At 39.5% G+C, this 24,558-nt stretch overlaps 1 protein-coding gene across 7 annotated transcripts in view; it reads right to left on the bottom strand.

Moving 5' to 3' along the window:
- Positions 1-1,754: 1,754 nt before the first annotated feature.
- Positions 1,755-24,558, bottom strand: part of ENAH (ENAH actin regulator) — a 101,571-nt gene continuing 78,767 nt past the window's right edge. For 2 of the 7 annotated variants that reach the window (XM_065833402.2, XM_065833404.2), the window contains 11 exons: positions 23,753-24,072; positions 21,734-22,534; positions 19,686-19,993; positions 19,279-19,421; positions 18,814-18,868; positions 18,483-18,531; positions 15,612-15,678; positions 13,090-13,152; positions 8,369-8,447; positions 5,913-5,970; positions 1,755-4,761 (listed from right to left, as the gene is read on the bottom strand). In XM_065833402.2, the coding sequence (XP_065689474.1) occupies positions 4,724-4,761; positions 5,913-5,970; positions 8,369-8,447; positions 13,090-13,152; positions 15,612-15,678; positions 18,483-18,531; positions 18,814-18,868; positions 19,279-19,421; positions 19,686-19,993; positions 21,734-22,534; positions 23,753-24,072 (1,981 nt within the window). In that variant the 3' untranslated portion in view covers positions 1,755-4,723. The remainder of the gene's footprint in view (positions 4,762-5,912; positions 5,971-8,368; positions 8,448-13,089; positions 13,153-15,611; positions 15,679-18,482; positions 18,532-18,813; positions 18,869-19,278; positions 19,422-19,685; positions 19,994-21,733; positions 22,535-23,752; positions 24,073-24,558) is intronic. The other 5 variants (XM_065833405.2, XM_065833403.2, XM_065833406.2 and 2 more) reach the window with 5 other exon arrangements.

The raw sequence follows: 24,558 nt of genomic DNA, 5'->3' as shown, positions 1-24,558 counted from the left end.
CTCCATAAAATAAACTTTAGAAAACACATTTATGTAATGACTAAGAATTCAACTGGGATCCATTTGTAAAACAGAGGCAATTTCACAAAGCTCCTTGATGTCCAGTGTGACTGTTATGACCAAATCCCTGCACAATAAATGAAGGTGCTGATCACCAGGTACCATGCAGACAGTTGTGCTGTGGATTTAAGGTTTTGCTGAGCTTTCCCAACATCTAGAATTACACCTCATATTTCATACCCTGGACAATGATGCCAAGTTCTATTGACACATTTTTTAATTAAGATTGTAAGGCTGAATCAACTTGAATATAATTCCTGATATATCAATTTCAGTCTTAGGCAACCATCTCCAAGAAATTAAAGTAAATACTTAACTCCTGTCAGGCCTTCATGTGGGTAGACTTAAAGACATACTCTTTGGAATGTGTAAATATGTATTGTGACAGCTGATTTCACAGACTTACTACTCTCTCCATTACGATTCTCCTAGATAGCATGTCACTAAGCATTAAATAATCCTCAACACTTCCATACCTAAAAATCACCCCGTAAGAGAAACGATTTAAGTGAACTTTAGCCTGTTCTTCAAGTACTTTGCACTGGCCCCAGAACCAGTGAAATCGCCAATTCCTTCCCTTTTCACCTGCTCTCCATCAAAAACCCCACAGCAGTAGCCTGCAGAGTCCGGAAAATTTACAGTGCCTCAAAGAATTGTTAGTCTTGGGTACAAAGCCAGTTTTGGAACTTCTTCCTTGCACTCCATCAGCCCAGCCTTGTTCAGGTAACAAAAACAGAGGGAATCTTCTCTTGATTTTGCAAGCTTTGTATGATGAGTCATAAAAGACACTCTGGGAAGAAACATTATAGCACTGGAAGTGAGCCCACCTAAACATTTTCAGAAGAGCCTATATAAACTGATGATAATCACCAGTTTGATGAACTGCAGACCACCTTCCTACTGTCATAGTACACAACTTTAAAAAAACAGATATTGTACGTTTCTTGACACGAATAGACAGGTCTCGTAACATCGTTCAGAAATTTAAATCAGAAATTCTTAACTCGTTGCCTAACACCACCCCAGTAACAGCAGACCATTTTAGAATCTAGTGATAATTTTATTTTAAATACCCTTTATAACTCACTAAGGGTGGTGCCAAAATTGGCACTGGGACCAATTGTTTGCCAAAGCAGGATTATCCCATTAGCTCTGTGAATGAAAAGAAAATCCAGCCAAACAACACAAAACAAGAGCAGAGAAGTACAGCTTTCAGGATGCTAAGTCAAGGACATTCAAACAGCTACTCTCAATATTCTGCTATAAGACAAATTGAGCATGGTAGGTTTTCTTTACTACCAGTATTGAAAATAAGTCATGAACAAAAAAGCAGCAAAAGTCAGACTAACTGCAATTATTTCCCCCCCCCCATCTTTCCCCCTCCCTCCAAGTTCTCCATCAATACAGAGACCAAAGTGATGCCGTGTGAGAATGTAAATCAAATCTTACATTTCAAATGGATTTGAATTTATGTACAGCAGTTACCGTTCACGGATGTTACACAGTCCCTGCAGTTACATTCTTTGTAAGGTAAGTCTTTATCTTTCTCTACTGAATCTTCTGATGGAGAAACAGAAAGAAGGGGTAGAATCAAGGAGTAAAGAATGACCAGAGTCATTACAAATTTGAGGAATTTGAGTAGCAAACCTTGGAGAGTCTTCTACGAAGTTCCAGAAATAATTGGTGGCAACGTGTATATATTGCAATTTTATTTCATTCGCTCAAACAAAACGTTAGCATGTAAGAAATTTAAAATGACACAATATGATAAAAATAGCAGAGAATGAACTGAGAAACTAAAAAGAAGGTAAACCTAAACGCATGAAAAGTCAACATTCATTAGTGATCTTCAGTCTTTGATTGACACTTGATGCTCGATAACTTCTTAAAACAATGAACTGGAAATCATTATGACTATCTGAAGAGATTTCAGCACCAGCACTAAGATTTTTACATTCAGTTGGTTTGCAGTTGACTTGGTAGCCACTTGCCTATAGTACAAGTTTATCACAGGTCAGATCACAGTGTTGAGGAAAGTGACGCCTTCCTGGCATTAGAAAGGATCCCTTAAACTGCCCTCAGCTTAAGACATCCATTGTACAAAAGCACAGAACCACCACAATATGGTTTTTAAAGAACTTAGTTACCAGTAAGCAAAGTAATCTTAGCTTCTGCAGTTCATTTTCAATACTGAAATCTCTGGAAACGGTGCAACTGTCAGCAGGACAGGAAATGTCTACAGTAATCTTTAATTCAATCCGATTTTCTGGAAAGAACCAATGCGGCAGTTTGGAATTACAGAAAGTATGGATGTAGAAGCAGCACAAAAGACGACATCTGTTCCTTTTTCTTTTAAACAGAAATCATGTTAATTGTAGACCAAGGCACAAAACGTTTAGTGCATAAGCCAGTTCCTTGCACGATTTAGTAGTTCATCCTTTAATTTTGGACCACTTATACCCATCCATGCTATTCCACTATGCTACTCCTGAACTCTCCTAGAAACAAATCAAACATGATTTCTGACAAGGGTAAACGTCCTTAATGCTCTAAAAGTCCATGTAAAACAAAAAGTTACATCGACAAAGATGAAAATGCCTCCTCTTGTTTTGAGAAAAACAGTACTTGACAAGCTTACTACAGATTTTTTTTTTAAATGCCTTCAATAAATGCATGCAGAAAAATGCTTTTGTTTTTCTTTTTTCCTTTTAAAAAATGACTAATAAATAGAGTTAAGCAATATTTCCACTGTAGTCTTCTCTTAGAATTTGAACCCATAGAAATGAGATATGTTTGAATTGGACAAAAATTTCCCACTGAAGCCTTTCCAAAGCTGTAAGTGCTGCTTTGCTTTGGTGTTCAGCACTTAAGACAGTTTGTTATTGAAAGCATTTGTCCTACAAACGGAGCTGCATATGCTTTTAAGCTGAAACATCAATCTCTCCAAAAGTTGGAATTAAACTTTTATGTTGGATCAGCACAGATCTCAAAGCAAACATGGCACTGTTACGGCTCAGAAAAATTGACAGTGCAAAGCAAAAGGGAAGATTTTGACCCATGTTCTTTGTCCAACGCACTACAGATCTAATTAATAAAATTCCTATTCCACTGAACTGTAGCACATAAAAAAAAATTACAAGCATAAAATCTGGAAACCCTGGGAAGCAAAAAGGTACCATCTCCCCTAAAATTGATTCTCAAATTGTTGACCAAACCCAAAGGCATAATATCGCTGTTTTTCAGGGTTTGAGTTGTGTGGAGCTGTGGATTTTCTTGTTGGTTTTGGGGTTTTTGGAAGGAGGGTGGCAGATTAATTAAATGGAAGAGAAGGGGACATTTACTGTGATCTGATATTCCGTCGTTCTAAGGTAACTAAACATTAAACAATCAAAAAAAGGAGTCTCAGAAAAGAGCGAAGCAGAGGGTCATGGTAAAAAGGTAAAGGACAACGCACTTACACAGGTGCATCCTCAGTAATTCAGATGCCTACACGTTTGTTCTCTCACCGAGAAATGAGTTAAGATTCACATGGGAGTTTCATAACCATCACAGAAGTATTACTGAATTTCAAATAGAAAACTGAAAAAAAAGATACAAAAGGATCAAGTACCTGGTTCCATTAACATGGTTACTGATAAAAGTCACATTTTCCTCATTATTACACATGCATGTAAGATGAAGAAAAAGTGTAGAAAGTAATAAAAATGTGTCACCTTCCCCCTCCCTCATCCCACATCTTTCTGGGCATAAATTAAGCCTTACAAATGAAAAGGCTACTCTGTGACATGCAATTTTTCTTTTAATTAAAAAGCTGGCTGTGTTGTGTTACATTACAAAAATGTCCACATGCATAAATCTAAAAAAAGCCCCAAAATCTACTGTAAATCTACAACATACTAATGATTTACATTTGACTGCTGATTCGCATTATGTAGAAGTCTTAGATTTGGTAAAGCATCGTAACAATGTAGGAAGGCATCTACATCTTTAAACTCTGGACTTGTATTTGCTTTTTTAATTTTCCTATAAAATTGCATGAAGGCTAAATAGAGAGGCTTCCTATCATAAAATTCCAAAATCTTGATATGCCATCGCTGTCTAGGTCATTCACTTACAAATATTGCCCTTTAAAAGCATGTGTTTCTAACTGTTCCATGTTCTGTGAACTGCACTTCTACACATCTGATCTTTAAATTATTCATGGAAACATCAGATATGATAGGAAGACAAACCTGAGATACATTTGAAGTACAACAGTATAACTTGCTAACTCCTTCATTAACAAAGAAAACCTCTCTGAAAAGCCTTCCCAAGCTTTTCCCTGTTTTTTGTTTTAACAACAAATTCTGAAACATGTGCAATTTTATCTTGACATGAGTAGACTTCAAAGCACTGTGATCTCATCTGATAGGTGTAGGAATTTCTGCATAATCATTACAGTAACTTTAAGAGTCTTTTCCACCCTGCTGTAAAGGTCAGAAAAAAGCTGCAAACTAGGAGGGGAATAGCATATCACCAGAGTGATGTGTCTGAAGCTTTTCAGAATAGGTTGTTTCTCCCTCCTTCCAAGTGTCTGTCTGTCTCCGTTTTCTTCTAACAGCTCACAAAACGTAGTCAGTTTTATACCAAGTTAAAGAGTCACATCGGCTTAGTACTAGTCTTTCTATGCAGTATTCGACTTGCTGAGTTCCTGCCTGATAGCTAGAGAAAAGAAAAAAAAGAACAAAAAATTAAAATCCAACAGTCAAAGTCAAGGCAGAAAGACAGAATGTATAACTGACCCCTTACAGAAGGCTCACCCTGTTCCAACACTCATATAATGAATAGCCTATACATGAGATAGTTTCACATGGCTTCAGACAAGTGCCATTCTCAACCAGGAAATACCCTTTTTCTGCCTGTAACATTTTTGTAACCATCTTATTTTTCAGTTCTGCATTGCCAGCAACTCTACAACCTTACCCCAAGACAATCGCTACCACTGGCATTACCAAGGAGCTTATGTGTTGGTTCATTTATTTTAATTGTTTGTTTGTTTGTTTTAAGAGCAGCCTCAGGGCTCTCCCTTGTTTGCATTGTACTGTTCGACAAGGTTGCAGCACACAGTGCAGTCAAAAATATATGGAAAAGCACTGCACTCTCTGCAGCCCAAAAGCGGACAGCTTTTCTACTGCATCACTTGATGACATTTGATATTTTACCAGCAGTAATATCAGCTTAATATGAGTTCCCCCTCCCCCCCCTTTCACTAGTTTGTCACTTTCCACAAAGCCAAAAAACCACCCACCAAGCTACTAAAACACACAGTTTATCTACTTCTTGACTGGTGGACCTTTAGGATTGTTCTTTCTCAATAATTTCCCTTAATTACAGAAGACTACTTGGGAAAATGTCTTCTGTTAAAATAAAAATGAAAATAATGAGAATTCTTTTCTTTGACTCTTACCTTACAGACCAAAACAGAAAAGCTAGAAGCATATTCCTAGTCTGAATATGACCAGTTTTGAAATATACACCTCAGAAGCTCTGGATTATTTAAAAATAATCCACCTAGCACCACATGATACAAGGATAACTGCAAATCATACAAATACAGATTCCTCCAATCACTTGTAAAAGATACTACTTGGTGTCAATGTGCGATTAAAACAAAAAACACAGGAGGGAAAACATACAAGCACATCAATCAAACAGATGTGGCACAAATGACAATATGCCATCAGACTGACAACAAATCTACTTCTACCAACATATCAGTCTCAGACTAGAAGCACATCGTATTGACGGCATTGTGCACCTGCAGCTCCATAATCTTAACACTGACCAGCAGCAGCAAACAGGTTGATACCTACCATCAATGAGTTCTTCCTTTAATTTCGTTAACTCCTTCCTCATTTCATCTAAAATGTCCTACAGTGTCAGAGCATAAATAACAGATTAGTTTTGCAACATGAACAGATTAGTTTTGCCACCCGTAATTTTCTGCAGAGAGAAATCGAAATTTTTGCAACCTTTAATCAAATTTTAACTCTTCTGAAATGCATAACTCAGCCTTTATCTTTCAAGTTAATCCCGCAAACCTAAAGCATCCCTAAAACAATCTTATTGGAGGTACAATGAAGAAAAAAAAACAAAAATGTTCCATAGGAGACAGGAGTCCTACAAACTGATTCCTACAGAACTTATGAGAGGACAAGAGACATACTGAAATTAGGAATGCAAAAAAGTAGCTAACTAAAACCTGCAAGCCACGGAAACATCAAAAGAAAAAAGGAAAAAAAAAGAGGGATCAAGTTATCGAGGTATTTCCAGTTGCCAAGTGAAATGGGAGGCAATGAAGGTGATGAAGAGCCATCCCCCGCTTGCTGTTTTCCCCATCCTTTCATCTAAATGGTGTTAATTGATGATTTGGTGAAAATGTTTTTCCAAGCAGAGGTGGGGGGTAGGGTCTGTTTCTGCAGGGGAGAAAGACTGTCACCTCCCGGCCAAATCTGCAGTCAGCAGCAAACACCACACACAAAAAGCCCAACACAATAAAAAAGAAGGCAGCTGAGGCAGCTAGACTGCTACCATCAGCATTTCATGGAAGCTGTAGCAAGAGTACCACAAACCATCATGAGATGACAAAACATGAGTACCCTTTGAACTAGACTCTAAAACATTCTCCTCACGTGCTCCAGAATCACATGGCCAGAACTTGATCTATAACTCTCTGCCTAGCCAGAGCCTGGTGTAGAACAATCACTTGGGCTAGAACCTGATCTAGAACAAACCACTGAGTCAGAACACACCCTATAACCAACCATCAAGCTAGACCTCACTCTACAGCCAACCACTGAGCTGGAACCTGCTCTACATCCAACCACCAAGCTGGAACCCACTCCAAAACTCCCTTCCCCAGTCAGAGACCAGCTCATTGATCCAAACACCGCTTGTGGAAGATCCCCCAGTTCCAACTCTGCAATTCACACCTCCTCTAAAAACCACTGCCACCAACAAAAGCCAAGGCCCTATAACCAACAACCCCCAAACCTGCCAAGCCTGGAACCCACCCACCACAAAACCAATGATCTCTCTACAGTCCCCTGAATGTAGAGCCCCCCAGCAACAGCCAGAACATCACATGGCCCTTTTCAAGGACAGGGATCCAACTTCAGCAGAGCCTTGCCTTGAAAAGAGGCAGATCACACCAATACACTGCATGCTCATAGTCTCTGTCAGAAAAGTAACTAGCACCATCTCAACACGCTCCTCAAGAAAAGGAGCTTCCACCAGCATAACATGAACAAATGTGGCCAAAACCAGTACCAAGACCTCAGACATGACTCCACATACCACACAACTGAGACTGGCACTGAGAAAGTGCTACTCCTGTCTTTGCCCAAGCTTCATGCACAGCAAGCCACCAGCAGGGCCAGCTACCCCTTGCATACACCCCACCTCTTCAAGAACGTCATATAGACCAAGGACACCATGCTGAAATGCTGCTCACCCATGGGAATCAGCTTTCCCTGCTGCACATTGGCCTCACAGTTCCTAAAGCTTACTAGACACACCATGAAGCACAATGGGGCAAAAATACTTTTTGGTAGTCAGAGGAACACAAATACCTTACAACCACTTGCTCCTCTGGGAACTCCTGTTCTTGGAGGTGTGGAACATCTTCTCAGTCTAGAGATCACCCATACTTTTAACTGGTAGCTCCTGTCTTCATACAAGTCACAAGAGATCCCCTGACAGGACTCTGGTGGCACAGGTTTGCTGTTTGGCAAGTACACTTGACAAAGGCCTGTCATCTACAGGTAACTGCTTCCAAACATCCTAGTGTCTTTTCCTCATCTAGCACAAGGTGGCTGCTGCCTTCTTCCCACAAGACTCGACTCTGCTCTTAGCCAGGATAGCTACACCAAGGGTGGTATCACTTGGATGCTCTTTCATCACCAAACTCATAACCATGAATACCCACATTTGATACTAAAACATGGTGATACTTGTTCTGCTAGAACTGCTCTGAGGGCCTGTTGTTTGTTTGGGTAAAGAGAAGAAAAGGTTTTCCAGACAAACCAGATTCCCAGTTCCAGATAATATCAATGCCATCCTGCGAGTCCTGCCTAATGCAAGAGCAGGAATACGCATCTGTGAGAAAGTAATGGGGCTGTGTAAGCTGCCATCCTACAGTTACAGCTCCTAAGAACACTGAAACACGTCTGGTGAAAGATAATGACTAATAATCGCTAAATCATTATTGAAATTGGGAAATAGTTAACAAAACAGCTAAAATTTTATATTCAAAGCATTACATACGTACCTGCTTCAATCTGTCATAATCTAGACCTTCTGACTGTACTCCATTGGCACTGGGTTGCCCCGTTGGTGTAGATTTTGGTCTGCAGGACACAAACACATCCATGAATTACTGTTCATTCGTTATTACAGGTAACATAGGACTTGCCCGTCAAACTTGCTAACATTTGCCTATCGAAACAATAGTAAATAATCAGAATGAAAAAAAAGAGTTGGGAGTAGGAAGGTAGGAAAATCAGACAGACCCAAAATACCACACAGAATAGAAAGCAACAATCAAGAACATTTTCCACACGCTGGAAATATTAATTACCATAAGAGTAAGAGTTATTAGTTCAAAACAAAAACTTTAAGTAGCGGACAGATTTCACTGTCATTGGTTTCTGTCTTTTTTCATAATGGGTGTGAAAAGCTGAATATCTTCAAATGCCAAATGCTTTCCCTTCTCCCTTTTCGACTGCTTACTCTTTGAGAAAGCTTCTTGTGAAATGAAACACACCCACTAACTAATGAGTTCATGTTGATGCTGCAACTGTATGATTGCTGTGGAATAACCTTGGCAGATTTTCAACATTTGAGAGTACAAGGCTGAGCAACCTTATCTAACTCCCTTCCAACCTAAGTTACTCTAACGATTGCTTTCTAAAGCTACTGCTTAGAGAGGTTGTGGAGTCTCCTCTGGAGACATCCAAACTCGCCTGGACACATTCCTGTGCGATCTGCTCTGGGCGAACCTGCTTTAGCAGGTGGGTTGGACTGGATGATCTCCAGAGGTCCCTTCCAACCCCAACCAGTCTGTGATTCTGTGAAAGCAAATACTGTAACAGCAACAAGATTTATAACATATTACTTGAAAGGAAGTTCTGGTGGTTTGGACTATGTCATGTGCAATGTTTGTGTATGTACTATTCTCCAAAGACATCAAAAACTTGCTTACCAAGATTATCTTGCACTTTTAACACACATTCCAGAAGTAGTGGGTTTTCTACCTTCTCACTTCTCTTTTCTGATCCCCTTTGTTTGTACAAGGTGTAAGTCAGATTGATATACATACTACACTTCCACAGGGCCTTGCATACAGACAGCTATGAACCTGGATGCCAACAACAGGAATACTGAAACGGTTCACAGAATCACAGAATTGGCTAGGTTGGAAAATACCTCAGAGATCATCAAGTCCAACCCTCGGTCCAACTTCAGCCCATTTACTAGATCATGGCCCTAAGAGCCATGTCCAGTCTCAGTTTAAAAACCTCCAGGGACGGTGAGTCCACCACCTCCCTGGGCAGGCCATTCCAATGCCTGATCACTTTCTCCATAAAGAACTTCTTCCTAATATCCAGCCTAAACTTCCCCTGGCAGAGTTTAAGCCCATGTCCCCTTGTCCTATTGCTAACTGCCTGGGAGAAGAGACCAGTTCCCACCTGGCTATAACTTCCCTTCAGGTAGTTACAGAGCGATGAGGTCACCTCTAAGCCTCCTCTTCTCCAGACTGAACAACCCCAGCTCCCTCAGCCTCTCCCCATAGGTTCTCCAAAGCAGAGATGGACAGAGTAAGACAAAGAGGGAGGAATGTTCTGCTCTTCTTAATTACTGACAGTTTGTGTCAGGACGTTTTCCGCAATGTTTAGAATTATCACAGTATGCTAATGCTAAGGTAGGGCAGGATATAAGATGGGTCCTATTTCACTGTCCTTGTATGTGGCATTATTGAACAAAAAAAGAGCCTGGCCTGAACTCAGTGCCCCACTTCCAAATTCTTACATAGGAAGAATTCAGTAAACACTGCATTTTTCTGGATTCGTTATCTGAAGGTGCAGCCTTACTTATTACAATGGAAAGTGGTCAGGAACAAAAACAACCCAAAAAACAAAAAAACAAAACAAAAAACCAAAACAAAACAAAAAAAAAAAAAGACAAACCAGGAGAAAAGGCACAGTTCTGCACTTTATCTCTTCTCAAATACACAGTATAAATCTTTCTTTCAGAATAAAGCAGAATGTGTGAGGGGCACAAGCAGTATAGCCATTGTTTTATTTTTTTTCCATTTATTTATGCTTTTTTAATTTAGCCAACACAAAAAAAGCTGTGTTCTCACTCCGAAAACAAAAAATAGTGAACCTACATATTAGTTTGTTTTTACAAAACCACCACCTTCAGCTTTCATGCATCTTCCCTTAAAAGATGGTGGTTCATCCATGAAGAAATTATCTGATTACACTGTCTTTATTTGGTACAAGCAGAATGAGCCTCATACTGGATTGTCTTGATGACTTTTATAACCTGTCAGGGCTATTTTCTTGTTTGCCAGCTGAAGGAAAACACTTGAAATATGACTCCCAACAGAAACAACCAACACTAAAATGTTGGTTTGATAATACAAAAACTTTCCAGCTTTGTGCCCTCCAGCACATACTTTTACCTCTTTTAAGTTCCCAGTGTGAAAAATATTAAGAAACAACATGTGACACAAGTTGCCTGTTTTTCTCCCTGTAATCCGTAATAGGGGATGCCTGTGCATTCAAGAAAATCATGAAAGCCTTCATATACACTCATAGCTACTGAGTAATTCTGGTGAAAGGCCACTTTAAATTGGCTCATCTGAGCCCATTCATGTTTTCAAAAGGCAGTTAACTCCAGTGGGGGTGGCAGAACCTCATGACAATTTTTTCAATGCTTCGTGATTATTTCTGTGCACTGACAAATTAGTCACACCTGTTTAGGACAAAAATGTCAACAGTTAACTATGCAAAATAGAGGCAGCAGAAGGGAATGTGTAACTGTCCCTTTGCTGTTGGATTTTGCATCAGAGAGGTGCAAGAACATCCTGCGTTGTTATTTCAGTTTGGCTCTTCAGCTGGAATCACAATATTCAATTGCTACCGCTGTTCAGACAATCAAACCATAAGTTCCAAAAGAAAAATTGCTAACATTATCAATATTCCTTGAAACACATCAAAATGAAATACATGATCCATCAAGTAAGACAGCTGACAAAATATTCAATAATTTGACAGTGGAAGAAGCTGGAATATAGAATTCACCTTGTAACCATCAGAAGATCTACAGCGAGTGCTAATGCTATGAAGACAAACCACAGTTTGGGATCTTTTAGAAAAAACTCTTCAGTACTGAGTTCGTTAAGAAAGAATTCCTTGCTCAAAAACATTTATCAAGATGAGATCTTTGGCAATGGCTACTTCATCACATAACCTGATATCTAATGTGCTACTTGCAGTTTACACCTGAAACTGTGAACACGGACTTCAAGGAGAATAGCATGAGTTTTTCAGTTTCTCCACATATAGTTCCTGTTCATTTCCATTCACCATCCCTTTGTTTCCACACACTATGGCATGACAGCCATAGTGACTGCAAAAAGAAGTAGTACCCTCCCAAATGGAATTCCTGACAAGTGGTGACACAGACCTACTACATGCCTTAATGGAAGAACCCAAACAAGGATACACTTTAATATTTGAATACAATTACTTATGACTTTAATATTTTAATGAAATTACTCTGAAGAAGTGGTCTCCTTTGCTTCAGATCTTTAGAATAAAGAGACAGCTTTACCACTCATGTGCCATATACTCCTGCTAGCTGTCAAACAGCTCAACAAGAAAGCCTCTTTATAAACTCTACTACTTAAGTCTTAAGACCGTATTCCATCTTCCTGAAATGCAAGGCATTCTTCACTCAAATATGAAAGACCACAATTTGTAAACTAGATAATTATCCCCTTTTTCCTTCATCAGATTGCTCAGAAGATGAACAGTGAATGCAGTTGCCTTAAAGAAAAGCATTAACTACTGAAATTTGGTGAATAAAATGTCTCAACCACTTGATCCCAAGATGGCTAAAGAGCTCTCCCGTGTGGTTTTTCATAGCATTGCCTAACAGGAGGATGAGCCTCGACAGGCCCTAGAAAACCTTAAATCAAACATGCAAGATAAATATTTTATTCATGCCAACATGCAGAATACACCACCCAAGATCAGTAACTGAAAGGGGAACTTTTCATACAAAAGATTAAGTAGTCACCACAATGAGTGCCTCTATGAAAAACAAAGCTGGAATTTGACTCAGTAATTCTGAAGGGCTCTGTAACACATTTACCTGCAGAAAGCTCATAAAACCAAAAGGCTTTCTATGTCAGTATTTTATGAATAACACTACAGAGAGTGAAACTGAGATTTACATCTTAAAATACATGCAATGTTAATTCTAATTTGTGATTATGTTCCCAGCAGAAACATTATTTTATGTTTAACAAGTATTTTTTTCCCCCCCCCTTTCTTATGTTTAAGTCAGGCAAAATCTATTTGATGTCTTTACTTCATTTGTGAAAAGCAGATGTAAAAACTCACCTGGATAATTAACTGCTATTCCTGTGTATCTCAACTTACATTTTTGAAAATCTGCTTCTCCAAATACTGCAAGCAGTTCACTAAAATCCTGGTATATCCAGCAGGAATTTGCACCTTTGCAGGTGGCGATTCCCAAAAATCCAGTATCTAGTATGAATTCATAGCTGGTTCTTAAGCCATTTGCCTTTGACACCATCTGCTTTTAACCAGTCCAAAAATGGGCTCAACTGGACACACAAAATGTGAAGAGAAACGTGGTGATGTGTGTGGTGATTACCAATCCATGTAGAAAAAGTCCAACCCTGAATTGGTCAAAATGGTTATTACAAAGTCTCAAGTCCCAACAGGATGATACCTGTTTAATGAATCATAGAACCTGTTTTCAGACGCAAGCAGATTTTTCCACGGAGATTCCCGTCTACGAAGGGGAGAAACACTACCTTAACAAACTATAACGGGTCTTAATTATGTGCAGCTTTAGCACCTTAAGTACCATGGAGTTTAACTAGTTATGTTCCACACGTTCTATTTGAATGTTTCAGGAAATATTAAAACCATGTAGCTTAAGTCTTTCCGCAGCCTGCTACAAAAAACAGACCTGATCTTAAACAGGACACCAGTTATTTTAAAATACTTAGAACATTCATTTTGAATAACAACTCCTTTATTGTCTACCTATTTGGAAGCTTTGAAGAGAAAATTTTGCTTACTTGACTATTTCTTAGGCATCCTTTGTTTAATTCTCATAAATGACTCATACCCTCTCAGTACAGGTCAGAAGCAGGCTCTTGAGGCTTACAAGGTAAAAGATATCCCCATTTGGCAAACATGGTATTGGTGTTCCAAATAGCAGCACCCTTTGATTAACTCACTCAAAGAAAGTTACTTTAACAAGCTGCTTGCTGAGATAGACTTGGCAACTCTAGAGAATTTATGAAAATGCAAAGATATTCAAGAGAGATTTCTATTAATATCTTATTTCTCAGTCCATGAAACATTCCTCATCCTGGCAGGGCAAACTGTCAACACTGACTAGAAAACTGTACCAGCAGTCTTAAAATGTATGCCAAGGCACATCCAACAGGTTACGACAGCACTTGACAAAAATACTGACATTCAATAAACATGGAATTCTTATTTTGGAAGTACTTTTAGAGTATACATCCAGCGAGGTCTTCATCAAGCTGAATTCTATCAACATTTTCCATTTGATTACTGAAGACAAAAGCTTGGAGAGATTTTCTTCATACACCTCAAGAGCAGCCTCAAAATGTCTGTACTCCTCCCTAGGTCAGAAAACTTTTTTAAACAGCCCTGGGTAACCTCTGAATTCCACTGACTGAAACAAGATCGATGAAATAGGCTTCTTAAAACTGTTTACAGGTAGCTAAGGCTGTAGGGACAGGCAGAATGAAGACTTAAGGACATCCCAGACTCCCCAAAGGAGTTTGATATGGGAAGGTACCCTATTTATTGATCCCTTCACTTTCTTCAATTGCTTATCCATAGGGTATGTATAGCCAAAGGGTCAGGTCAGCAAATGTCTTAATGCAAAACCTAAAACACTCTTTAGGATTCCTTACACAAACTACTTCTGTGACAAGTTCCCTCTCAGTGCCACGTATTGATACTTCAAATCTGCTTGAAAACAAGCAAACTTGGTTAAAGCAGATAAGACCTACCGGGGGGCGAAGGGGAAGCCAAGTCTAATGGTAAAGCAGTATTTTGTTACACTGACAGTATAGCAGAGAGGACATCACCACCAATGTCACCTGTTTTTTGACAAAAACCAAAGCAAGTGACCAGAACCAAGGCTGAAGACATTTTAAGCTCCTGGACATAGCTATTTCTGAAAGACAGACAAGGATACTGATACGGGCTGGGAGTGTTTTTAGTGCTGCAGTTTAGAACTGAAGACCTCAACAGTAATCTGACCACAAGTAATGCCACTTAGAGAATAATTGGGTTTTCTTCTCTAATCACCGAATCTTGCATCGATGTTTCCATCAGGCCAGGATTTTAAGGAAGATTCAAGTTATTTCAAACACAGCATTCTCAAGTTTAACATGTTCTTTTCTTTTAAGAAATCCAGATAACTTTGTCAGATTATCATAGGTCTGAATCGTTTAACCTCTGTATGCAGAATATGCAGGAATTCTAAAACAAACTGTAAGCCTTATGCTTAACGTAAACAACAAATATGCCTTAAAAAAAGCTAAAGCAGCCATTTCACTCTCTTGTGTTACTAAGATGCCTACCAAAACACCCACTGCCTACCAAAGTTCCAGCTGACAAGTTACCAAAGACTGGTTGATGCACTGAAGGATGTATAATATTTCTACACTTGTGTAGGATGGACTTCCTTGGTTTGCTATGAGACAGCTACCAAAAATCATCACAGAATCAAATCTTACCATGATAGCGTAATTATCTAGATAACCATTCTATCACTAGCACACAAATAGAAAACTGAGAAGCTATTCACTAGATTTACTACAGAGTATATGAATCACACCACTGTGTTTGGTTTTCCCTTGCAGGAAATTTCAGACTTTAAAATTTAAAGAAATTTGAAAGAATTAAACATTGCTGTAGGAAAATATACACCTTAATAATTGAATACACCAGCAATTGTTAGGGAATCTTCTGGGGTTTTAATTTTGACTTCTCTGTCAAAAATTTCACTTACTAGCATTCTCCAAAAGCAACTCTGCATTCCTAATTAAAACTGTCAAAAGCAGTTTCACAGCAGCAATTATAAACCCATACACTTTGCGTTAATATTAAGGTGATTTTTGCTATTTTAGTGCTGTATCTTTAGCAGCATGAGCAACAGCAGCAAACATAAGGAAAAGGTAGTGGTACAAAAGGGAGTACCTGGAGATAACAGGTGACTTGCTTCCGTTGACTGTATTTGTTCTTTCCCAAGGCTTTCTTGTTAGTTCTGGAAAACATTGTGAGAAGATTAAAAACTGTCTTCTTCTATTTGTTGTGTTATTTAGGCAAATAAATGTCAAGTACCTGGCAATTTAATTCAGCTTTTGTTGTTGTTGTTACTACATTGCTTTAGCTCTTTCATGTTAAGCTACCTGCTGTTGTATTAAACTTAAATCACACTACCATTTATGTTGTGATAGCACCTTAAAGTCTCAATTTTGTTCTAGACATTGTAAATGCCATTTGATTCTTAATCCAATTAGGGGAGGTCTGTCTTCATGTACTTGATTGTTTCAGTTAAACATGGAATTCTGAAACTATAGCTAAATACTCAGCTTCAGATACTGGGGGAAGATGTTTTTAGGCTAAAAGAGTTTTCCTGAGCTATTAATTTCATAAAATTTATTCAGTGTCAATTTCAATGAGGCAACAGCAGAGATCATACAACCTCACACAACTAAGTACTTATTTTCCGAAGTCTTGTGTCCAAAAAGATACTTCTAAAATTGAAATACATCATTTCCCTCTTTCAAAATAACACAGACTGAAAACTAAAGGTACATTACCCTTGGATCTAGAAGAGATTGTAGTTTACATACCATCTATGATATGAGACAGTTTTACCATGCACCTCCTCCCAATCTGTGAGCAAGCACTGTTAGACACTGCAGAGAAGGACTTTTGGTCCCAGTCTATAGGCATGAGTCTAATTTGCAGTCCAGTTTAAGAAGCCAAACCTATCTTTATATGTGCTCATGCTTCACTTTGCACTATGGAGCCTGCTTTCAGTTCTGCTTAGAAACCTATCCAATAAACTTTGACTCACTATCCTGAGTCTATTACAGTGATCTAAAGTCACAGTCAAAACCCAGTTTTATTGTGCAGCTTTTTGTCAACAGCCGACTGACAGAAATCACAGCCAAAATAAGGCAAACAGTTAAGGACTGTTTATTTTGTGTCCTTGCACGCTGAATGCAATCTTTTCTTCCTTTACTGGTCTCACCAAATTCCTTCTTCAAGACATACCTTTCACCAGAAATGCTTCATTCCTTACAATGTGCACAAGTTAAAACAGTCTTTCTGTAGCATGGATTGCTATTACTTACTCGCTATCATTACTTACTGCAGACTTTAATGTGCCACTAATCTTATAAGCCTTTGAGTTTTGGGGTTTGTTTGGTTTGTTCCCTTTCTTTTCTAAGGCTCAGCTCTGCTAAGCTGGGCAAGCTGAGAGGCAGAAATGCCCTTTCAGGGTCTCATTTGGACCAGGAAGTTCTCTGGGATGCAGATGGATACTTAGAAGAAAATCTGAATTGCTGAAGTCTCCTAGCATAGCCTGTGACCCAGGCTAATTACAGTTTGCCAGTGCTAGCAATAAGCCTTAAGTTTAATTTGATATACCAGGCTTCAGGATTTGTGCTGCCATAAGAGTTATTTTAGCAGAATTTTAGCTATATCTGCAAAATTGAGAAAACTTTTTGCTATGGTTGCAGCCTGCTCAAGAACCACGTGATTATCTTTATCTAGCTGAAACAGCAATTATCCAAGGGTCATACATCTGTTGCCTACCCCATGGTTTTGAGCTTATTTTGTTTATATTATCACCTAACACATTTTAACTTAGGTTTTACTTAGCTCTACATGACTGTGTGTTTCTTTCCATAAAAGGAATACACCATATACAGAAAAGGACTCATATGTGTAAGTAATCATGGTGTAACTCTCTCTGTAAGCAACACAAGAGAAAGTACAGCCCCTTAGAGTTGAAATATATCAAAATAAATGCAAGAAGACCCAAGCTCAGGACAGAAGAAATGTGTCCCCTTTCAACATCATACATCTCCTGACAAGGAACACAGAACTCTGATAGTTCATAACAGCAGCACATAGGAAGGGTAAGTGCAAACCAAAGAGGTAAATGCTAGCAAGTCTGTGTGTAACAATTTCAGTTATATTATTAATGGTAATTGGACATAATTACACACATTTTTTACCTGGCCCCTGCTCAGTATGCCATGCATTCCTCTTGAACATTTAAAATATATGTTCCAATGATAAGGCACAGCACTATGAGAGCATTTTGCATCAAGAAACTAAGTGAAATGTCTCCATTAGACAGAAACAAACCTCTGGATGCATTTGACATTTATAAAAAGTTTGATGAGGCTTCTTATGATAACAAATTAAAATAACCACTTCGCTTCCACTGTTTTTGATTTCCCTCTTTGAGCCTATATTATTATTATTAGAAGTGTTCCAAAAGCAGTCATTTCCCCAAGCCTAATATTATCTCAGCATTTAACAGAATGAAGCAAACTCCTATGCTAAGGGGAGAGGAGAAAAGGAGGAGAAGCGGGGGGAGAAGAAGATGACAAACTTGAAAACTTGATTTGTATCAAGTCATGTATTGCCTTGCAGTCTAATTTCTTTAGACTACCAGCTGCATCTTAATACTAACAGTTTTCCAGTTATTTCCACCCAGACACACTTAGGTCCTAGCTCTCCTTTTTATTGCATAGCCAGTGGCCATCTGGGTTTTTTTCACCCTCCAGCACTGGTTTTCAATATTAAGGCCTGCAAACCATTGAGTGGCTGAATTAGAGAACCCTATACCAAGAGCAGTGTTCCAGTGGATATTCTTTTTATGCCATCTTCTCAAACACTCCTGAACCAGAAGCTACCATACAGCAAAATGCCAGACTGTAATCATGGGAGAACAGGCAGTCTCCAAAATGCAGCACAGCTGACTGAGATTTGTCATCAGGTTTTATCATGATAGAGTCAGAGAGTTCACAAACCTGTGCTACTTACCAGGTGTGCTTGTTGAAGAAACCTTAGAAGTTGAAGACTCTGATTCTTCCTGATTAAAAGGGAGCAGAGAACAGAGGAAAAAAAAAAAAAATAAACCACCTTTGACTCTTGAATCTAACAGATTAATCTCAACTCTTTAAATGTTTATTTCACTTCTTGTAGAAATTTAAATGCTTCTGTTCAATTGTATGCAGAAAATGTGCAAGCACTGTGCACTTCACAATATAGTGGTTATGTGTATACATAAATACATAAATCTCATATATACCATTAGAATCTTTCTCATAATCTATTATTGAAAAATGTTAAGTACATAAATTTCTCAACTCACACTCTTATCTTCTTTCTGCTCTGGTTCTGTCGATCCCTTTTCAGCAATTCTTCTCCTATAAGCAGAGACAAAAGTTACCAAGATCATCATGGCTTTAAGATGGAAGAATGTTGTTTAGTGTTATTAAAGATACATACAGCTTGATAGCAAGATAATTGAAAATTAATGTTTATAAAGAACTTTCAAAATACTTTCAAAGGCAAAGCCTTTCTGCCAAAGTGACTGTGCAGTTCTTTCTCCTCTTGAAGTTTGTATTCCCTTCCCTAATACTGCACAAAGACTTACACAGAAATATTTGATTACACTTCAGTAAAAATGGCTATTCATGAAACATTATTAACTTCACAAAGCAACCACACGGGCAATCCAACGTTTATTTGATCCTTAGCCAGCTGCAAACAGGCACCCAAAATCCTACCTCTGTGATAACAAAGCGGCTGGAGCACAGCAGAAACAGCTCCTTACCTCCTGGCCAGCAGGGCGCTCATTTCTTCCATCAACCCGCTGCCTCCCAAGGGAAGTGGGCCATTTCCACGGCCACCATCTGTTTTAGATGAAGCAGTGCCTCCTCCTCCTCCTCCTCCGCTTGAACTGGAGGAGTCTTCACCCTTCATAATACACAAAGTAACAGCAGATGTGCAAATAAAATGATAGCCGACTTAATGAAAGAAGCACAGTTCACATACAAGAAACAAACAACTGTAAAAAAAGTGATGGGTTAGTAGTATGTCCTGTAATCCTTTTTTAATAAATAATTAAGCCTACCCCAAAAGTCTTCATACTGCTACTAATCTTGAACAAGAATTACACGTGGTTCAGGTAGACAGGCTTTAGGGGCAGGAATTGGAAAAAGAAGCAAGAGTTGTATTTACCCGTGAGACTTTCCTAAGCTTGGCTCCAGCAAGTGCAGCTGCTAGTCCAGTTAAAGGGCGATTTTCTTCCGACACGTATCCCGCTGAAAACCCGGAGGCAGGGAGGGGGGGAGCAGGAGGTGGAGGGGGGACGGGAGGGACTTGGCTGGGAAGCGGAGGAGGTGGTGGTGGCGGTGGCGGAGGCCCTGATGGCGGGAGTGGAGGTGGTGGTGGTGGGCCAGGAGGAGGTGGGGCTGCTACCGAAGACTGAGCTGGGCCAGGGGGTAGGGGAGGTGGGGGAGGAGGTGCAGGTGGTCCTTGGACAACACCTAGTATCAAAGAGAAAACAAATAGGCTACATTAAGAATTTAGAAAAGAAAGATCTTATTTCCCTTGAAATACTGGTTCTTTTGCTCAGTGAGTGAGACGTTAATACTGGTAAAGGTCCTTTTTATGGGCAAGAAAATACTGCAAGTTTCAACAGGAGAAAGGCATACTTATTAAATGCACTAAAACCAGTTCATAGGCTGTGAGAGATCAGACAGTTTCAGGCACATTTATATCTAAAACCCCTCCAGTCAGGCTCTGTGCTGCAACCAAGAAGAATCTTACACTGAGAAACAGGCAAAGCTTTTATAAAGGGTCAAGTAAGGCAGGAGCATCATATCACGTAGGAACAATACTGCGTGTTCAAATAGTGCTAAACACTGTGCCTTCTCATTGTACTAACAAGCATTTAACACACCATCCAAACATATGAACCTTTGAACTGTTTGAGTTTCAATGCTAATTTCTATACTGTATAAAAATCTTTTCTCTAAAAAACATGCCAGGAATCTACTTTAATAATTTAACACAAACACTAATTAGTGAGTTAGAAGACTGACATATTTGAAGCTGATGGGAACAAACTCTTCTATTCTTTTAATCTACGATTCTTTTAATGCTTTAAATTCACATTGATGTGCAATACATAATGTGTTTTGAAGAAAGAATATTCTGCTGATCACTGTGTTATTATTATAGGAACAGTTTAAGAGATTGTAACTAACAAAGCAGCCCCACACATCCTCCCCTCACCTCGCTCCATCTGCCATAAACTACTAAAAATGCTTCGCAACCACCTTAAGCAACCTCTGCAGGCAGGAATGTCACAGGTGAGTATTCCCGGTCTCCTCCTCTGCTAACCACTGTGTAAATATAACAGTGTCACTCACTATCCAAGTGGACACTTTTATTCCCTACTACAAGTGATGACATTCCCCCTATTTTCACTCCAGGATCTACTCTGCATGGCTTGTGTGTGATGAAACCACCGTCTGCTCAGCCTCTCTGCCCTCACCTATAGCTGAGCTACTGCAGACTTACATACAAAGATCTATTAAATCAATAGAAAAGCAAGATTCAGGTTAACAAAGACATTTACATCCATGTAAAGCACATTTCCATCACATTGGTAGAATGTCCATTAAAACTGTCACCTGCTTAACCAAACTTTTTTTCTAAAGTCTTTTCAGCTATGCTAGTAGAATACCACAGGAAGACCTGTCTTCATTTATATGAGCGCATGCTGCCATATGTCAAAATAAACCACTGTATAAAAAGAAATGCTGCAGGTGTTACACACTACTTTCCAAATTTGAAATTACAAAAGTGGTTCAGATTACTCCTTGCTTAAGGTCATTCACGTGTCCAAAGCCACACATACGTTCTTCCATGCTGGCTGCCATCAGGAAACTAATGATGCTGCCTGTTAACACCATGTTCCAAATAAACTAACAGTGCAAAATTTACCAAGCAAGTATTTCACAAGCTCTGCTCTTGACAGGTTAGAGCTTCAGAAATCAGAATTTTACTTATGAAAGGCCACAGAATGCTGGCTCTTCTCCGCAGAGCTTTAGCGTTTCCCTTACCCCCATTTTCCAAATACTATTTCATTGTGGTATTAAGATCACTGCAACTTCGGAAGCATCGTTATCAATTCTCCAGGGCAGTTACGGGCTTTGGTACCAATCGGTTTTGACTGCATTCCTGGTTAGTGCATTAGTAGCAATAACAGAAAGCCTTACCCTGCTGGGTCGTAGGTTCAACCGGCTGAGAGGCTGCCTGCAAGCCTGGCTCAGAAGCAGAGGAGTCTCCCAGCACAGAGTTTAGAGAGTTCTCAACAGAGGCAGGGGTAGCTGCAGAGGGAGAAGGGAGAACACTAGGCTTGGATGAGGGAGTCGAGGCATTCGGGGAGTTGGGAGAAGGAGAAGCTTGAGGTCCAGAGAGTGACAGAGGCGGAAAGGAAGGCAGTGGGGGAGGAGGAGGTGGCGGAGGCGGAGTTGGACCTGAGGTAGAAGGTGAAGGAACCGGATAAGCCAGGTTTTCAGGAAGCCCGTTAGGAGCCATGGGAGACGTGGACATTTGGGTCACTGGATTGGAAGCCGACGCTGGGAGGACGGGTCTCGGACCAGTAGCTTTGCCTGGTGGACTGCTTATCATTACTGGAGGAGACGGGGGAAGAGGGGCGAAACTGGGCGCGGACCAGGCCACAGGCTTTGTGTTTGGAGGCAAAGTCGCTGGGGCATTGACAGGAGAAGGGGGCCGAGAACTTTTGTTCAGCGGACGAGGAACCGTAGCATAATGGGGGAGAACGGGGTGGAAAGCTGAGCCTAAAGATGTAGCAAAACGCGATGCAGAGTGCCTTAGAGGCGGTGTAGGGGGAGTGGAAGTCGGTGGTGCAGAAGTCACTACAGCGTACTCCGGTGTGGCCTCCGACATCGGTGCCGAAACCGCTTTTGCATATGATGGAGGAGGCGCTGAAGGAGGCTGGCAACTGGAGTAGTCGGGAAGTGGAGTGCTATACGGGGAGTTGTCGAAAGATGGAGCTGGACAGAAGATGGAAAGCAGCAGCAAAGGCAGGATAAAAAAAGGAGAAAGAGAAAAAGGGAGCTAATGAAGCAACAAAACCAGCATTCAAACAAAATGCATAAATGTAGACTACAGTTAGTACCAGAGGATTAGGCACAAGTGAAAATACTGTTAGGAAAGTTTTACATATTATCAACAGCTGCTTTTAAATTTTACCAACTATTTTTGTGCCAACATTTGAATTTACAAGTACATCCTAGAGTAAGTTTTCTCAAATCCCATCTGTGAGATGGATTAGATACAGGATTGATTAATGAGGTTTTTTTATCAGCTTTTATCTCCTTGTTTGGTTGCAAACTGCAAGCAAGTGTAGTGATCTTAACATTTGTTACAACTCCACTAACAAAATTCATACCATAGGCAGCAAGTATCTCTCCCCCAGAAAAAGCTCCACTGCAAACTTGAAAGTAATGGGAATAAACTACCAATAAATCCTCTGCTCTGAAGTGATTAGCTCTTACATTGTATTCTGCAACTGTTTACCATGAGCTGACTTCTTATGTAAATTGAGTTTGTTACTAAAGAACAACCAAGTGCTTGACCAAGTGTGGCATTATATTACCAAAATGAGAAAGCTTTCAGTTATCGCTGGATACATTTCCGCAGGCAGTGCATTATCTTTGTCTACAAATACATATGATACATTTCATTGAAATGTTACTACAATGATAAATTAAGCAAGACTTCACACTGAAAGGCATTTCTCGCACTATTACTTTGTCTTATGTAGGTACATACCATCTATGTTAACACGCTCAAGCTGATATGTGTGATTTTGTTTTGGTTTTTTTCCAAATAATGTAATGAGAATACATCTTGTTTAATAGAGCAAACAATGATAAAGTATTTCGAAATTTTAACTCATCATACTTTAACCAATGTTGGAGGTGCCCAACATGATTCAAGTTCTTCAAGCAACCAGAGAGTACAGCAATGGAGTGAGCAAATAGTGCAAAAAAAAAAATATTTCAGAGGTAATGGAAAGTTATGACAGAAAAGCCAGAGATCTTTGACTTCTTGCCATAAAAAGGAAGCAATTCCAGCAAATAGAAGCCTGAAATATCAGCTGTTGTTGCACAACTGTACTCACTGCCCTTTGTTGCGTCTCTCCCGCTCCATCACCCAAACACAGAGTCATCTAGTACTTGAATACACTCACGCTTTGAAATTCTTACCAGCATTTGAAATTCTTCTCTCTCTTTCCCATTCCAATTGTTCCCTTTCCAACTGTTCTTGCCGTTCTCTTTCTTGCCTTTCCCGTTCAAGTCGTTCAAGTCTCTCTCGATCCTGCCTCTCCTTCTCTTGTCTCTCCCTTTCTAGGCGTTCTTGCCGTTCCCTTTCTTGCCGTTCTCTCTCCAGTTGCTCCTGTTCTAGGCGCTCTCTTTCAAGTCTTTCCCTTTCTAGCCTCTCTCTCTCCAGCCTCTCCCGTTCCATTCGTTCACGATCCAGCCTCTCCCGTTCCAGCTCCTTCTGCCTCTGTTGCTCTTGCAACTGTCTACAATCGTGAAAAAAGGAAAAAGACTAAGCTGCAAAGCGAAAACCAAAAATATCAAGCAACTGTTAGGGGACAAGAGGAGATAAACTGAGCAACAATCTTTGCACCAGCGAGAACAAAAGCACAGCATTTATACCTACATAAAATTCTTAATTCTACATGTTCTTTTTCTGAGCTGGACAATAGATGTATTATGCTTACAGTAAAAATAATCACATATTCAGTTTCCTCTTAATTAATTTAACTTTCTGAGAGACGGCTTTCAAGAGGTAAGAATAAGAAAGCTATTGCTGGTAATTTACTAACTGATGCAATCTTCCCAGTTTGGGATATGAAGTTACCTTTGTTCTTTACAAGGCATTTTATACTTGAAGCAGTAAATTAAAGTACAGTGAAATAAGAGTAATACAAATTTTAAAAAAAACAAAGCCACCCCCAAACAAATTACATTTTTCAGATGAACCAGTCAGCTATTATTTATCCAAA

This window comes from Patagioenas fasciata, chromosome 3 (assembly GCF_037038585.1).
Source record: "Patagioenas fasciata isolate bPatFas1 chromosome 3, bPatFas1.hap1, whole genome shotgun sequence".
Classification (NCBI taxonomy): domain Eukaryota; kingdom Metazoa; phylum Chordata; class Aves; order Columbiformes; family Columbidae; genus Patagioenas; species Patagioenas fasciata.
The sequence above is the reverse complement of the archived record's forward strand: the minus strand, read 5'-3'. Positions and strand labels throughout refer to the sequence as shown.